The 17,379-nt window shown below is 39.3% G+C and overlaps 1 protein-coding gene across 5 annotated transcripts in view; it reads right to left on the minus strand.

The window, feature by feature from the left end:
- SON (SON DNA and RNA binding protein) overlaps positions 1–17,379 on the minus strand; it is a 36,495-nt gene that overhangs the window by 2,233 nt on the left and 16,883 nt on the right. The window contains exons 4-12 of one of the 5 annotated variants that reach the window (XR_014009459.1): positions 17,008–17,171; positions 14,764–14,907; positions 13,939–14,121; positions 13,132–13,242; positions 12,042–12,158; positions 5,837–5,915; positions 4,002–4,119; positions 3,284–3,366; positions 2,617–2,673 (exon numbers count right to left, since the gene is read on the minus strand). Coding sequence is in view for 3 of the 5 variants with exons in the window: in XM_081199136.1 (XP_081055262.1) it covers positions 403–471; positions 2,526–2,673; positions 12,042–12,158; positions 13,132–13,242; positions 13,939–14,121; positions 14,764–14,907; positions 17,008–17,171 (936 nt within the window). In the remaining 2 variants the exon portion in view is untranslated. Of the gene's footprint in view, positions 1–402; positions 472–2,525; positions 2,674–3,283; positions 4,120–5,836; positions 5,916–12,020; positions 12,159–12,790; positions 12,862–13,131; positions 13,243–13,938; positions 14,122–14,763; positions 14,908–17,007; positions 17,172–17,379 lie in introns of those variants that run through there. The other 4 variants (XM_081199137.1, XR_014009458.1, XM_081199136.1 and 1 more) reach the window with 4 other exon arrangements.

Genomic DNA, 17,379 nt, shown 5'->3' on the forward strand with positions numbered 1-17,379 from the left:
GCCAGACACTGGAAGTGGCTCTGACCTTTGCACAGGAGGCCACAGGCTAGTCATGCAAACATCACAGGTTCCTACACCCACACACGAACCTCTCCAACCTCAATTCAGGTAAGCCAAGAGGCATCATCACAGTCAAGCAAAGCACTTGAGAGGTGTGGCCTGCAGAGCAGACATGGGCTGGGAGAGTCCCAATAACTGGATAGAGACAACTGGTGGGCCATTTTTGGTCCCTGGGCCTAAGGTCCGTCCCCCCCCCCCCGGTGTCCTGACAGCAGCTCTCCCGGGTCTCTGGACCCTGCTACCTGATCTTTTTAACTGGAAATGCAAAGGACTGAACCCGAGACTTTCAATATTGCTGTACCCATGAGATATGGTCGCTCTCCTTGAATTTTTAAGTCTCACCTGAAAGATCTTTCACTGCACTGAAAGGTCCATGTCTCTTCTGTGTCTTTTCTCCCACCGCAACCAAGCCTAAAGAAAGCACATTAAAAAGTGTGTTTTCATAAGCTATGGAAACCTGGTATTTTAAGCCAGCACTGTGGGACTCTCCAAAGCAGGAATCAATGTAACACAAGCGGTATAGCTGGCAACCACACCATACATACTCAGAAGCCTCTTGGGCGGGCCAAATGCACTCCTTAAATCTTCGCTAGGGTTTCTTTAGTATCAAAATACCTAGTAAATGCTCATACTATGAGATGTGGTGGCAATGTAGTTACTGGCCCTTGGCTGGTTCTGAAACCTGTAAGCTCAAGTGCTCACACATCAGATGTTCTAGTACATCCAAATATGAATGCAAGTCCTGACCCCATTTGGTTCAAGTCAGTGGAACAGTGTAGCACAGAAACTGGTATTCTTGAATTCACATACCAATGGGAGCTTTTATCTGAATGAAAGCCAAATATTTAACAAAACCATAGCAGATGACATAAATTTCCAGTAAACACAGGAATGCAGACAACAAAGTCCACAGCAGTTTTTTGGGTTGTTGTTGGGGTTTTTTTGCAGAGTTGAACAACCTACCCACCATACAATTACCACCCAAAGACCCATCTAGTCTACTGTTCTGTTCTCCCAGTGGCCAACCAGATACCTATGGGAAGCCCACAAACACAATTATCCCTCTGCTCACTGGTGACCCAACACCTGGTATTCAGAGGCATGCTGCTGCTAATAGAGGCAGAACAAGGTCATCATGCCTAGAGGCAATTGATAAGACATCCTCCTTGAAAGTATGAGCTCTTTTTAAAGCCCTCCAAGTTGGGGGCATTACCGTATCCTCTGGCAGTGAATTCCGTATTTTAACAGGCAAGCTCGCTGGGCCACACAATGTTGAGCTATAGAAAACCATGAACATTTTCAAGCAGTAATTTTTCATTAGTCATTGAATGACTTGGGTCATAACTTTCCTTCAATAAACAGAACTCGAGGCTTTCCCACCTCTCCTCTGCATTCCCCCATGGCTTGGAAAAGAAACCTGTGAGGGTATGAGAAATCTTTCAAGATAGGCTGGCATGCAGCACAGAAGACTGTAGAAGGAAGAGCTTTTGATGAAAAATGTCACCTTGTATAAGCAGAAATGCCTTCCGCTTGCACAAGAGCACATTGAGATCAAAACCAATGTTTTTATTAAAATATCCTTTCAAGTACCAAACATCCACTATATTAAGTACAGTCTTCCTAGGGGTGCCATCTTCAATTCTTTTAAGTTTTTACTGAAGCTGTAATATTTATATTGAACCAAGCGTAACTAAGATATATAACATCTGTTGAAAGGTATACAATTATTGGAAACCAGCAAATAAATTTCTTTTTATATGTTAGCCGGGAGCTGGTTGAAGTAAGAATAAAAATTAGCATAAAACAAAATTCATGTTTTAGAATACTGCCCTGGCCCAGACCTTTGTCAGGCTTTACATTCCACATTTGGCCTCAACAGGAGTAGTGAAGCTAACATACAACGTAATGTATATAGCATTCAAAATGCGCCCTTGCCTGTCTTAAGTCAAACTAGAAATTAGTACAGAGAAAATGTTCTAGGAAAATAGACAGTACATAACATTTTTACTAAAGAAAAATTAGGCTTGATTTCTGGGTCAACCACTCAAGAAAGAACTGTTTAAGAAATATGAGTTAGATCATTTTGGTACCTTATGAAAAAAAGCAATTACAGAGACTTCTGATCTTCTGCATCACTTTAAGAGGGCTCTTTCTGTACCAGAGAAGCAATGACCCAGATAGAGAAATTCTTTCATAAGGAAGACATTATTGCTGGTATGCGGCTGCACACATCTGATTCACTCAACCCCTACAACAGGCAATAGGCACTGGCACAGTATCATTCCGTGTGGTATGTATTGTACGTCAGAAGTTTTGGGATGAAAGTGCTGAATGTAAGGTACCAAAGCCTTCCTGGCTTACACAGGATTTCTATTCAGAACAAGAATCCTCACAAAGGCACCTGTTTCCCCAATGGACTGGGACAAATCAGTATGAAGTTGTTAACATCAGAGAAAACAACTCACCTTTCCGGTCAGTCTTAAAATCCACTAGAATTGGTTCCTTGTTTCCTTCTTTATTTTTACCCAAGCCTTCTCCTTCTCTCCATCCCATTTTCCTCATGAGTTGGGCTCCCATTCCTCCAGTTACAGGGGCAGCTCTCAGAAACTGATCCTGCCCAAAGAAAAAAAGTAAAAAGGAACCCTTCATTTAGCACTCTGGAGGAAAACTACAGAACTTTCTAAAGCATCTAACTATTAACTATCAAAGAAATAGGCATGTATTTTTTACATTACATACACTGAAGAAATCTACCTAGACATATTCTTAAAGTAAAAGTTTCAATCAGTAAGTGGAAATATAAATATCCACTGCTTATATATACACATAATATATTTTACAAGCATTTTAAATAATAGCACTTTGGTTCCAATGCATCTCTTCTCATCTTGTGGAAACATTTAACTGGCAAAATGTGTGCCATGTAAACCTAGTTACTGAATAGAAAAAGCAAACATTTACACATATTTTAAATATAAAAAAAACAATTTCTCCCACTTTATTACACAACTGTATGATCATTTTCCACCTGAAAATCCCTGTGCATGATACAAGCAATTCTTTAAAAACTTAGCCACACAACTCAACAGTAGCCTGTGACAACTGCTTCAAATAACCACAAGAGTCATATTATTATTATTAAATGCTGTAAGATCAAACATAGGTTTTAAAACATTTTATCAGCTTTAAAGTACTTTTAAAAACTCCTTAAATTTTTACGTACCTAGGCCTCGATGGCCGCAGTGTTGTGAATAGTAGGGCTGGCATTGACCGTGGCAAGAAGGCAGCTACAAGGCAGATTTGGCCCTGAAACAAGTTTCCATATAGAGGGGTGAAAGTTCACAGGCTATTCTGTGAACTATCATCTCTCTTTTCTGCCCCACCCAATCACCCGACGCAACGAACGGCTTGTGTTAATAATATACATTGGTAGCATCAACACAATATATTATTCTCACGCTCTCTTTTACAAAGGCACAAAGCTTAGTATTTGGGTATCAACCTACACATCAAGTATTTCTTTGCTTTCATTCTACATTCCATTCATTTTCATTTACTGAAAATAGATTGCAAAAGCAAATGAAGAGTACAATCTTCCTTATGATTTCCTCTTCATGACACACACCCAGTTCAATATGAATCCCCATATGGTGATGTTAAGAAACCAAAGAGCAACATTTCCAGAACGTGTGACTTCAGTTCCATAGGCATCCTATACCCATAATATAATTAAAACTGCTGCCTGTAATCATGCAATAATTGGATATTACTCTGGGGGGAAATGCTCTGGTATAAGGAAAGGCAAAACTGAGACAGATATTACCTCTCATGGACACGTTTTGACTGGTGCAAGCCGTGCAGTTTGTGTACACAGAGACATGTTAGCTGTTGCCGGTTACCAACTGCTTTGAGTTGAGGCACCTAGAAGGGCATTTACTTACTTCCATTTTCATCCTCCCCTCTCCTTTCCAGGAACCTCTCATTAGAAAAGGGCAACCATGCAGAGGATACAAACCCCAGTCAATGTCACCCAGGGCTCCGACTCCTCTTTTGCACCTGCTTTGTAATGATAGAATGTTCATCAACAATGTCTGGTTCATCACCAATGTGTATCCAGTTCACAAAGACGACAGAGAGCAACTTTCTGACCAAGGTCTTTTGAAGGTTGCAGGAACTTCTCATATACTTTCCAAAAGCATTGTGTGTGCATGTTTGTGCGTTACAAAAATAGCCCTTTCAGGTGTAAAAGCAAAAAATAAAATAAAAATTAATGGGTATTTTGCCTAGAAAGGTGGGATATAAATTTTAATAAAATTAAGGGTTTTAGTCAATTGTCTCCCGCTGCTCATAGAATGCTCTTTGCTTCCATTAACAGAAGAGGGAAGGACGTGGGTGTGTTGTTTTTTTAAAAAAAACCTTTTTCCTGCAGCTGCTCATGCCATGTCCCATGGCTGTTCAAAAGAGTCTCCCAACCCACTAAAGTAGACTGGGAGGGGGCGTGTTGTGGAAACCACCCACCCCCACCTCCCTTCATAGAAACCTGTGCCAGTCAAAGGGATACAGCTGGCAAAAGTTTTAAATGCAGTTCAGCTCTGAAAAGCACCTCTGAAAAAAGGCACCCCCTTTCCTAATTGGCTTGACGGGATAGTCATAACAGATACATTTTATGATGAAATCCAAATGAAAACAGTAGTGCTTAGGCTGCATCTGTACCCACTTATTGTAAGCACCACTGAACTCAATGGGACTTATTTTTAAGCAGGTGTGTAGGCCTGCACTAAGTACTTAATCGTGCACTGAGGTGGTATTTATTTCAATGGGACTTCAGCATACCTTGCTCTCTGGATAGTACCTCACAACTCCTTATCAAATGCAGCAAAGTCAAGGAAGCTCATTCCGTTAACTAGATATTTACCACCCAAGCAAGTCTCTAAAGTCCCACAAGTTATTTCAGAAACTTTTCTAACGGTAGCGATACGTAGGTTTCACTATCTAGATGGGAGAAAGAATGTTTATTATATATGGCAACTGCCAACATAGTAAAGCAGAATGTCAGGTTTATACGCCACCATAATGTTTATAGACTTTTTATAAGCACAGAAAACATTACAGTATGTGGAAACTGAACCACTGCTTGAAGTGACAGAAACACAATTCCATTTTGACATAATTCACAATATAACTAACCCTTCTGTTTCAATCTGTTCCAAAAAATCACACAAAAGTACTAACTGGTATAGTCAAAGTAGGATTAATTTCCACTTAAGTAAGCTACCGTTAGCAAGGCCAACAATTTGAATCATGTGGGGAATGTCTAAATATTCTAAAAGTTAGCTATAATTAACAGCAAGATTAATTTAAAAGCAAATGCTTAATAGAAACAGCAAGAAAGAGCAATAGGGAAACTGGTACTTTATTTTGTTAGCTACCCAAAGGCATTTATGTTTTCATTTCAATATTGTCACTTCTATGGCAATTTACCATGTGTGAATCTTCAAATTTTCCTACGCCACGCAAAACTAGTTGAACTTTAGGTCTTTTACCACTAGATGGTGCTAAGCTATTTCCTCTTCATGAGGTGGGAAAGGGCTGATAGATTCATCTTCAATTTACAGGACAAGGAATTGAAACCTAATATGCAGGACCTAGTGATAAGAACTGTGTGTGCAAGGAGAAGAGGGAATCGACACTGGCACACAAAAAAGAAAGGTCCAATGCAATACTAGACTGGCACAAGCAGAGTTAGAAACCAAAGAGGTAAGAAATTACAATTTACCAGATTCATTCAATGCCAAGAGAAGCCCACACAAATGGGAACTCCAGGAATACCCAATCCTGGGTGCAAGGGTGAATACCTATAAGAAAAACACAGAACGGACTACAGTGAGCAGACCAAGTCTGCCACTGATAGTATTTGCAATAAAGAAGTTAAACTTAATACCAGTGCTTTACAAAGAACCTCTTCTGATCCGAATAAATATTTCTCACAGACACCAGGACTTCCCCATCTACAAACATAGTGGTTATTATAGTTTTCTGTACATGGATCAAGGCATGGTAATATGGTACGTGAATTACAATGGACGGCAGCAGTGAAGTTGCCAGGAGTGGAGAAACCTTTGAGCCCAGAGGCCTGATGGGTCAACTTTGGCAAGTGGGTGGGACCTACTCAGTTTTCAATCATCTGACATTATGACATCAGGCTGATAGATGGGCAGTCCCACCCATCTCTCAAGAGTTGACCTGCAGAGTAGATGAAGGAATCAACTGCTCTGCCCACCAGCTGATGGGAGGAACATTCAATCCCGCTCTCTGTAGGGGTCTGCTTCGCCCTAGACCCTAAACCATGGGCAAGGGTGTAATTTGGGGGGAATGGCATTGGCATGCAAAACTGGACTCCCTGGCAGCCAAAGGTTGGCCTACAGGCCAGAGGTTCCCCATCCTTGCTCTATGCCTGTACTTGCACCTATGGGTAACAAGCCCAGAAAGTCAAGCATGCTGCCGAACAAGCAAAGACGGAGGAGGAAAACAGCAAGAAAGGTTGCCAGTGCAGTCAAATCGAATAACACACAATCCAGCATTTTGCACTTAGCATAGGTTTTGCATGTTTACTTTCCATAATACACTTCTTCCTAAATTCAGGATGCTGAGATTGGTGTAACATGGCCACTAATGTGAAAATAAAGAATACAATCTTGGTGAATAGATTGGGAGCTGCACAGGGTAGTGCAATTCTAGAATGGCATCCAACAAAGTCATATCCTAAGCAGACCCCCTGAAATCAATGGACTTGTGCAAGGTTTTATTTCAATTAACTACTGCTTCCTGATCACTAGAAATCACAACCTAGTTCCATTCTGCTTTCTGAGTCTTCAGAAAAGGCACAATGTATTTTTCCAAGCTGTTTTCTGCAACCACAATGGCAGAAACACACCTTTTAGAAAATGCTGAAATTTCCAGGATGCGAATTGCCATATCCTGCATTTCTAAAGTGGGTGGGTGTGCATGTGTGCAAGTGCACACACATTTGTATGTGTGCAGACTTGCAGCTGAAACTATTTGCCCTAAAATATATTACCCACAGAAAGCCAACTTACTTTTGTGACTTCATGAGAAATAGATATTTAACATATTATCATGTTTAACTTGCATGTAGAGAAAAAATATCATGAGGGGTGAGGTACCTGTGGTCCTCCAGCTTGGCCAGGTCAGGGATGACGGGAGTTGTTGTCCAGCAACACAACTCACATTTCTCATGCCTGATGTACTTCCAAGTTAGATTTTTTGTGGTTTTTTTACGGTTCGATACATGGGCTACTGCTTAAGCCTCCAGAGAGAATCCTGAATTAGTGAAACAATTTCTCCACTTTTTAGAAACGTATGCACCAATCCAACTCCTTAAGAGAAAGTAAAACGTCTGTCCTTGCTCACAATTTCCTTGTTTGTTGTTATCACAAAATGCTTACTTTGTTGGAGATCTTGCAATTGCTCTCAGGAAACATTAATATTGGCAGTCACTGATTTCTGAAGTAAGGGAAGATCATCATTACAGTCCAACACCAATGAAGCACTACCCCTCTCTCCTATAATTGTTTCACCTGGGCACTCTCAGCGGCACGAATCCTGTTCATTGCAGCAATCACAAAGGTCAGCGTAGTCAGGGCCCTCCAGATCCTGAAGTGGGACACAGTACTGGGACAGGGGAAGCTTCAGAACAGCACAGCATTCAGAACAGCCACAGCATCCAGGCAAACATTCTCACCCCTTCGCCCTCCACTCATTCACAACATTCTGCGTCATGCTAGAGCTCTGGAAGGGCTGTCCCCTTCCTTCCAGTAATACCACACAGTGCCAGTTCTCATTTCACAGAACCTTTTCAGTCTCTCGTTTAGCAAACAGGATGTAGAAGAATATTATAAACTTTCTATCACTTGGGGCGCCCAAAGATCTTTTTGTGTACATGGTGACACACTACAGTAGCTTTTCTACAACTATGTCATTATAAAATACAGTTGCTCCTGAACACCTTGGGAGTCAAATGTTTTGGCTCCTGAATGATTTAAAACTGGAAGTGAGCATTCTGGTTTTCGAAGGTTCTTTCGGAAGCCGAACATCCAACGGGGCTTCCACGGCTTCCGATTGACTGCAGGAAGTTGAACGTTTCGGAAGTCAGACGGACTTCCGGAACAGATTCTGTTCGACTTCCGAGGTATGACTGTAATCAATCCAATTGTGCACACAAGTCCAAATACAATATAGGTTGAACAAAAAAATAGGACTGTAGTCCCGGGCACTTACAAGATGTAAGCCTCAGTGGATACTATGAAACTTATTTTTGAGTAAATGTGTGCAGAATTGGTCTGTGGCTAGACTCCAAAGAGTTACTTTAGGCATCCCAGTGAAACTTTCACTCCAGCCCATATCACAAATAGCTTCCCTTCAGTTTCAAAAGAGGCTTTCTATGTGGCATGGAGGACCGTTTTTCCAGAAACAGACTTTCCACAGGCACATGGAATTAGTTGTGCAGTTCTTTGAAACTAGGCACAAGTATTTTAAAAGCATTCCCTCCAAAAAGCCTAGTAAGTAAATAAAATAATCCTAAAGGAAGAATGAATGTCTTGCACGTGTGCTGTGAAGAGTTTAATATATCTGCATTTGTGAACTGATTACATCATTGATGATAATGCAAAACAGAAATAATTTCTGCCTGAAAGTGTTCTTTTCAGAATACTGTTCAACAACCTAATGCCCAAACATTTGATATCACACTACTAAAAGTCAAACAAATTTAAATAAAACCAAACAACAAATTGCTACTGGTTTTTTTTTAATGTGGCCTTCTTTCTATCCCATGAAGCATATTAACAAGAATATCTCAAGTTAACTCTATAGTGATTGAATTTTGTTATGCTTTGCCAAAACTAATTTAAAAAAAATTAAAATGCAACACTGATGTAATATTTCATTTCTCAAACAAATCACCAATTCTACTTTAGGTTCCTTAATTAATTCACCACAGAATCAAAGTAGTACAATATCTAGAAGACTCCAAAGCACCCCGATTTCTGCATTCATAGAAAGTAAAGTGAGATATTATTAATCTGGGTAATGATGAATGAATTTGATTTTCTTATGGTTTCATTTCCCACCTCCACCCCAAAGAAAATCCCCATCATATTCATGTTGACTTGGACACAAGTCCTACTGACTTCACCATGAGATTTACTTCCAAGGAAAAGCACCTAGTACCCACAGGATAAATGAAGAAAGTCCAAATACATTGTAGAAAAGTATTCTCAATCTCAGGAATTCTACACTGTGGGCAGCAGAGAGATCTTGTCTCCTTTGCATCTCAGCCTGACTTCCATCACTCAGCTAGAAAGTTTTGAATAGGAAAGGAGCATCCATCTCCTCATAATACCATTTTAATTTTTCAAATGAAGTGACTTTTTGAATAACAAATTCTAGAAAACCTACGAGGAACTGCTTTCCATATACATCTGATTTGCCTGTAACTGGAAAGACTTAAACTTTACAAGGAGGGGGCCCACTGACGGACTTTCCATTAACCCTATGTGAAAACAATTCAGGAACACTCTGAACTTGAAGATGCATGTGAAGATAGGGCCAACTATTACCAGAGAGCATGGCAATTCGATCTCACAGACTTCAGGAGAAATGTTCTACTCAACATTTCTTTGGTATCTAAGGTGATACAGGACTCAGGATACAAAGTGGGGGGGGGGGACGACACACTGGATGCAAATGCCAGTGCTTTGCCATCCCCACCTATGCTTACAATTCAGCAAACTCGCATGAAAAGTTCCCCAGCAGGATTCTTCCATGCTCCATGTCCTAGGCCCTCAGTGCTCCTTGCATCACGAGTACCAATGACTTGGATTTAGGCATAACTAAGCAGATTTCAAAAAGGGCAGAAAGCAATTGTGCCTACAGTACGCATGATAAGCTTATATTATCAAGTAGAGAAAATCATTACAGCACAGGAGAACCAATGAGAACTCTTGGTCTGTGAAAGTCTAAGGACAGTATGTCCTGTTTTGAGCAAAGGAAGGAATCTTAAGCAAAGGAAGTCATGAGCACCCTAGCACTACTGCTATCAGATGGCATCATCAACAACACCTTGCTCTTGAGCATTTTAAGATGGTCAATCCAAGGTCAATCTCTAGCAGCTGAATAGGGCCAAATACGGGACCATTACTGCTTGAAGATGGACATACCCCCCACACTTCTTGCTACAAAGGGCAAAAAACCATTATTTGGAACTCGTCATTTTAAGGATGTCATGATTCAAGAATCATTGGTTCAATCTTCTAGATTTTATTAAAAATAATTGGTGTATGTCTAATTGATACACTACCAATTAAATTATAGCAAGTATGACTTTTTTGTGAACTGTACATGGGTGATGAAAGACAAACACACAATGGAAGCTTCAGCAAAACCTTCGCTAAAATGGTGGCAGCCATTCCATAATTACCCCTGGCTCCCCACTTTTATTTCCACAAAGAAAACCTTTTCAGCAGGTAATATTTACAGATAATAATATATTTACAGTATTTCCCATATAGTTTAATTACAAAAGTGTAAAAGAGTATAGTACATTTTATCAACAGAATACAGTTAAAAAACTCTCTGGTTACTGTATCTAAGCGCTTACATTGACTCAACTACAGCCCATTTTTCAAACCATCGGCTCCAAGAAATAGTGCTACATAAAAACCAATCAGAGCTGGAAGGTAAAATTATTTCTGTTGGAGGAGTGTATGTGGAGAAAGAATTTTCACTGAGACTGTAAAAATATACTTGCCAAGCAAACAAGCTAACTCCACCCCAGTCTTTTGAACTCTCCAGTACTGCGTAGTCAATTCTGAAACCTAGCTGCACAAATTCTGACTCATAAGTTCAAGGCACCTTTGATGTTTCTCCCTTTAAAGTCATAAAATACACCATTAAGTTCTACAAGTGGGTCGGGGCTTGAGTTATAAAAATCAGCTCTGAGTGAAGTATCCAAGCATCCTTTTTTGTTGTTGCCTTTGTTGCCTTCTTAACTTAAAGGCAAATAAATATGTTCAGCTTTTCCTCTGCCCCCACCCTACCAACACATACACTCTGCTAATCCCTTGCTCAGCAGACTGCAATTCCCTCCTCCATCTAATATTTGTGTAAGATGCTCAGATCAACTTGTCTATCCCTCACCAATACTAACTTCATCAAGCCAGCCAATAACTCTCCCTTAGGAAGGACAACAAAAACAAGCCTTTTCCCTATTCTACCCCCACAATTCGGGAAAACCTAGGGCAAAGCCTCCTCTATTCATACCTGATCAGGCAAGTCCAGATGGTGCTGCAAGATCAGGCAGGGATTAGGAGCCTCTCTCTCTCTCTCTCAATGAGAGAAAAGTTAAGTCCCCTGCCTCTTAATAAGTAGTAAGGACATTAAACTATGGAGAAAAAGCTCTCCTGCCATTTTCAGATTCTCATCTCTCCGCCAACAGAAGCAAGCAAGTGGATTTTTACAGTCCTCTGGCAATCATTTATTGAATTCACTGTCAAAATTTTACTGAAATCGCAACCAGATTGATCTCTTGGCTAGGTAAGTAATGGAACGGCATCATTTAATTGTACCCCGCATTTCAGGACAATTTCAGCACAAGATAACAGTAACCGTGGGAGTAATTAAAACAACTCTTTTCAAACGTGAGCATAGATCATTCTCCCAGTTTCTACAGTTAACCTACGAAACCAGTATTAACACAGAGCTAGTTAGGCATAGTAGATACAGATTCCAAAACAAGAGTGCAACACATCTTGACAGAACACAGAAGTAAATTAACTCATTTATTTTCTGCACCTATTTTAGGAAGCTATTAGTGTCCTAAGTGGGTCACTGTCACTTCTTCCAGTGATTTCAAAGGAATTTATCATGTGACATTTGGACTCATCTGTCTGAATATCATCTACCTTTTTAATCCAAGCCTGGGGACCGCTGTTGGATAACTGTTCTGATGTCAAGACCTGTGCTCCAGTGCTTCCTGTAAAATGGCCTGGGATGGAATTCAGCTGAGCCCAGGCATCAATCTGCAACCATAAATGAACATAACAATATAATTAATTACTAAGTTTTCAAATGCAGACACGCGCCACTATATACTTTTACATGGTACACAGTAGAAGCATAATCCATTTCAAAATAACTTAAAATTTGATGTTCTGAGACAATTCCCACCGGCTAATGCCGCTTCACCTACTGCTATGTTTCTTTTGTGGGGTCGTTCTTTAACTGATAAGAAAAACCATATTTTGCTCAGAATCATAGAATTGCAGAAATATGCAGCTGTCCCTTATGGGGGTTGAACCTGCAACCTTGGTCTTAGCAGCACCATGCTCTAACCAACTGAGCTATCCAGGTACTTCCTTGAAGAAAAGAAAAAAAAGTATTTTTCTTTGTAAACCACTTCATTTCAAAGCATGGTACTGTACTGGGAATCTAACTGGCAAAAATAAAAGGAATTATAGCATCCTTTCAATGTTTGGAAGTCTAAGTTAAGAACATACGAAAGCTAACTTGGTTGTTTCTAGTCCACATTCTACCCAGAATTATGGTAAGTTCAGACTAAACTTCAATTTATAAGGAATTTGAAAATTAATATTGCCACTAGTATATGAAACAGTAAAACGATTTCAGAAAACACAGCAGGTTGGATCCAGACCTGTCCTTCTATGTTTTGGAAGGCGCCTTCTGTTCACGGAAGGGACTGAGATCCATCAAAGGCTCCTCCACCTGTGTATGAGCAGGGAGAGGCGATTTTTGCCAATTTCCCCACTGCAGCCCCCAGGGCCACCTCCCACGCTGTTCTAGAGTCCCACAACCCATCAGAGTCACTTTTGAGAGGGCGCAGAGGGTTGCAGGGGGAATGGGTAAAAGCAGCCCCCTTCCTCCAGCACAGCATCTCATGGGTTGCGTTCTGCCCACAGGTAGTCTGGCTCCAACCCAACATGTCTTCAACTTTCCCTTTCCGGGGAGATCAACAAGAAAGAAACTGCAACCTACCCGTTCCTGTGCACGATTTAACAAACACATTGCCTCCATGTCAAATGTATTTTCTGTAAGCCTCTTTTGGGCTATGGTCCGCTCAGTCAGTGCTGATGAGATGTCCACAGGCTAAAAAGTAATAAAGATATCATCTGTTTTGAAGATCTCCAGAGCTAAGGAAATGCATCCTTCATAGAGGGTGTTAAAAATTATGTAGAAGGCAGTTCCCAAAATTTGAACACACTTTTGCACGACCAAGAAACTGAAACTAAGACTGAATATACATAAGAAAAGGCAGTGGGCTTTATCCTTTTTGAATTACTGAATATAGGACTATAATTTAGATGGACATACAAATGACTTCTGCGCATATAGAGGGTCTTCCTCCCCACACCCCACTCCCTTGACAGCTACGGGCATGGTTTGGCAAGCCAGTTTTGAACACAAAGAGCTTCAAAAACAGTTTGAAACACAGTACAAGGAACAGTGCTGAGGCTAAATCAGAATCTCCTCTGCCGGCACACCAATCCTTTAAATATGCCTGTGCATGTTCTCTGGATTGCTGTCTAAATTCTACAGATTGCTTTTCAAAGATTGCCAGTAGCTCTTATTTCTTTCAGGGGAACATATTTGTATCTGTTCCATCAAGCATTTTTAGAGAATCTGATTCCATGTTTGTCATCTGTTCTGTTTATGATTTCATATCTTTATGGTGTTTTTATTAAACACGACCATGATTTTTAAATGAACTGTAGGTTCTAAATACTCATGTATCTATAAGGTAATGAATAGGTATCCATGTGTTAAGATCTTTCTGCGTTTTACCTCCAGATTGGCTGGGTTGGGGAACACATCGTCCTTGTTCTCGTCCTTGTTCTTTTCAACTGGAACCCATTCTCCATACGCACTATCTGATTCTTTTTTCCGGTGTTGAGATCCAGAAGAGACAGGAAACTCCTTCGTCAAAGTAACCTGATTTTTCGGAGCTGCCGGTTTTATAGTAGGAGTCTTAAAGGGGGGGAGAGAGTATTATAATCATAAGCATTTATTTCTAAGATTTCTTATAAGATTTAATCATCGTAAGGTCCCAGGTAGGTTACAACAATAGAATGTTGTTGTTGGCATCCATCTATCTCAAGAACATTCAAATAAAAAACAGCTAAAACTCTTGCAATTATAAGACAAGTAAAGCTGCTCCAAATGGAGGCCTCTACACTTAACACACAAATGTAGGATGGTGTGCAAACAGGGATGCAACACCATGGACGGGGCTCGAAGCACCAACCCATGTCTGTTGCCACAGAACTGTCCTCTACATCAGTAAACATGTGAATAGCACTAATGTAAAATGCTTGTGCATTCAATGCTAATTAGATAGATGTTTGAACATCTGCAATTCAGCTTCAAAAGCCATTTCCTAAGCAATTTAGAGTGTGTCTAAACAGGATTAACTATTGCAGTCAAACATTTTTCAAAAGTTGTTGAACATGGTTATTAATGTTATACATTATAGCACGATTGGTTGCTCTAACATTAATTGCAAGCAATAATTTTATAATAAACCATTATTACTGAGTCTCATTTGTCACAATTATTTTCTATAAAATTATCAAATAAAGACTTTTGACGCTGCAATTCTGCAGTACTCACAGTTAAGTTGAAGAAAATAGGTTTGGGCTCATTGAGTTTAAAGGGATGGTTGATAAAAGGATGCTCTTCCTCCTCTTCATCAGACACATGAGGCTTGTTCACAATAATATCATCTTCCTGGCTTTGTGCAATCTTCTTGCATTTCTTTAAAAAAAATAAATCACCACAATAATAGGAATGAGGCAACGTTGAGCAAATAAATCTATATAACGTCAGTTACCAAATACTGAAAATTATGGGAATCAAAGACTTTGACTGCTTGGCAACAGCACCGTATTCAAGACCAGGCCTGGAGATGATATCCATTATACCTGCAATACCACAGTCCTAATACAACAGATGCTACTGAGATTGCAGTGAAATCATCATGTGCAGAAGATCTAATGCCATCTGGCTTGCTTCCAATATAAATGGATTTATCTTATACCACATAATGACTAATTCAGTTTTACTATGCCCATCACTAAACTGAAATAGTGTCATATGCCAAAGGAAAAGCAACAAAGCCCCTACCATGTGGTCCACCTCTCACCTGAAATGCCTGTGACACAGACATGCTGCTCAGAGTAAGAAGCAACCAGTTTATTGCCCTTGCTTCCTGGAGGATAAAAAGATCAGTACAAGATTGGGCAGAAAGCAGAAGAGACCTATTATGGGTGTGAAGCCTGAAATCTGAAAACCTGTCCGAGACAAGGGAGAAGAGTCGGTGGAAGAAGATTGGAAGAAATTTAAAGACTATCTACAGAAATATTATAAATTAATGAATGTTAGAATGATGTTGGATAGAAATTAAGTGGTTTCCAGCTGTAATGCTTTAAGGGAATATGAAAAATGGGTTGTTAATAGGGAAAAATCTAATGTTATTATTTTAAGACCAAAGAAATATTGCAAAATTAATGAATGTTAGAAGGATGCTGGAATGAAGCTATATGGTTTTAGTAGAAATGTAATAAAGAATTAAGTAAAAGCTTATTGATAATGGGCCAAAATGAAAAAAATTAAGGTTAGACCGTTAAGATAAATTATAGAACAAAAATTGAGAAAGATGGAAAGAATTTGCTGAAATAGTTAATTGAACTAGAATACAAAAAAGAGAGGTGTGAGGAGGTCGATGAAACAAGTAAATGAAAGGTAAAGATATGGAATATTGGATGTGAGTTTTAGTGTTCCTGTTTTGCTGTATTTTTTATGTTTTCTTTTTTTATTTATTGTAATGTATGTTTTGTTAAACTTTTTATTGTTTTTCTTTTTTCTTTTTTCTGTAATCTTTAAACTTCTAATAAATATCATTTTAAAAAAAAATGAAATCTGAAAACCTGGGCGGAAAATAAGCTGTAACTAAGATCCACCAAAAGGAAGTACAGTTGTACCTTGGAAGTCGAACAGAATCCGTTCCGGAAGTCCGTTTGCCTTCCAAAACGTTCAACTTCCAAAGCGCAGCTTCCTATTGGCTGCAGGAAGCCGCAGAAGCCCCCTCAGACATTCGGCTTCTGAAAGAATGTTTGAAAACCGGAACAATCACTTCCAGTTTTCAATTGCTTGGGAGCCAAACGTTCAACTCCCAAGGCATTCAGGACCTGACGTACAACTGCATATGACATTTGGGTATATCTGCACTTTCTGTTTCTATAAAACAAAGGCATTTATAGTTTTAAATTTCCTAAATATGCAAAATGCTATGATTTTATATTCTAAGTTACAAGTGATACATTTGTGTGGTAAATAATAAGCAGTTGTATTATTATTATTATTATTATTATTATTATTATTATTATTATTATTATTATTATTATTATTAAATTTATTAATCTTTTACCACCTAAAGAATCTCCAAGCAACCTACCATTTTCAAGACCATAAAAAACAACATAAAATCTGGAAAAAAAGAATATATTGTAATAAAAACCATACAACATATAAAACCAACCCAATAAAGCAGCAGCAAAAGCATGCCATCAGTAGACAGCAAAATCAACATACTCTATCAAATGCCTTGAAGAAGCTTACATTGATAAGGAGATAAGGATTTAACATATGTCATTGTCCCCCAAAAAACATACAGAAAAGATGTGGTTTTCCCCCACAGCTTTAAAATTTCCAGAAATGTTTTATCTCTACCCCACATCCCTCATTAAGTTACCTAGAAATCCTGCAATTTTAAAACAGATTTTAGTATCTTACTGGATAAATGCTGCATTTTGTATTGAAATAGTAATAGTTGCAAGTTTCATTTGATTCTCTTACCTCAGTGAGTTCCAATATTGTCTCTTTTGCAGACTTTTGTGCAACCTTTTCTTCTTTCTTTTCTGGAGTAACAACAGGCATCAGGCTTGGCGGTAAAGGAACACCAGCCTTTGCACACATGGCAGCTGCATTTGCTTTTGCTATTTCAAGTAGTTGTGCCTTGTCTACAAAAATAAGAATTTATTTATTATTTCGTATCATGTCCATTCTCAGGATGAATTCCTACACTGCACTTAGAATTCCAGAACTGCACTTAGAACTTGGAAATATGCCTGGCTCCTATTCTAAAGAACGCTAAAGTAATGGAAGATTTAGTTCTAAAAGTGTTTCCTCTCCTTTCTCTGAACCCAATTCAGATAAACTCACAGATCA

The sequence above is a fragment of the Podarcis bocagei genome (assembly GCF_964188305.1).
Source record: "Podarcis bocagei genome assembly, chromosome: 6".
Classification (NCBI taxonomy): Eukaryota; Metazoa; Chordata; class Lepidosauria; order Squamata; family Lacertidae; genus Podarcis; species Podarcis bocagei.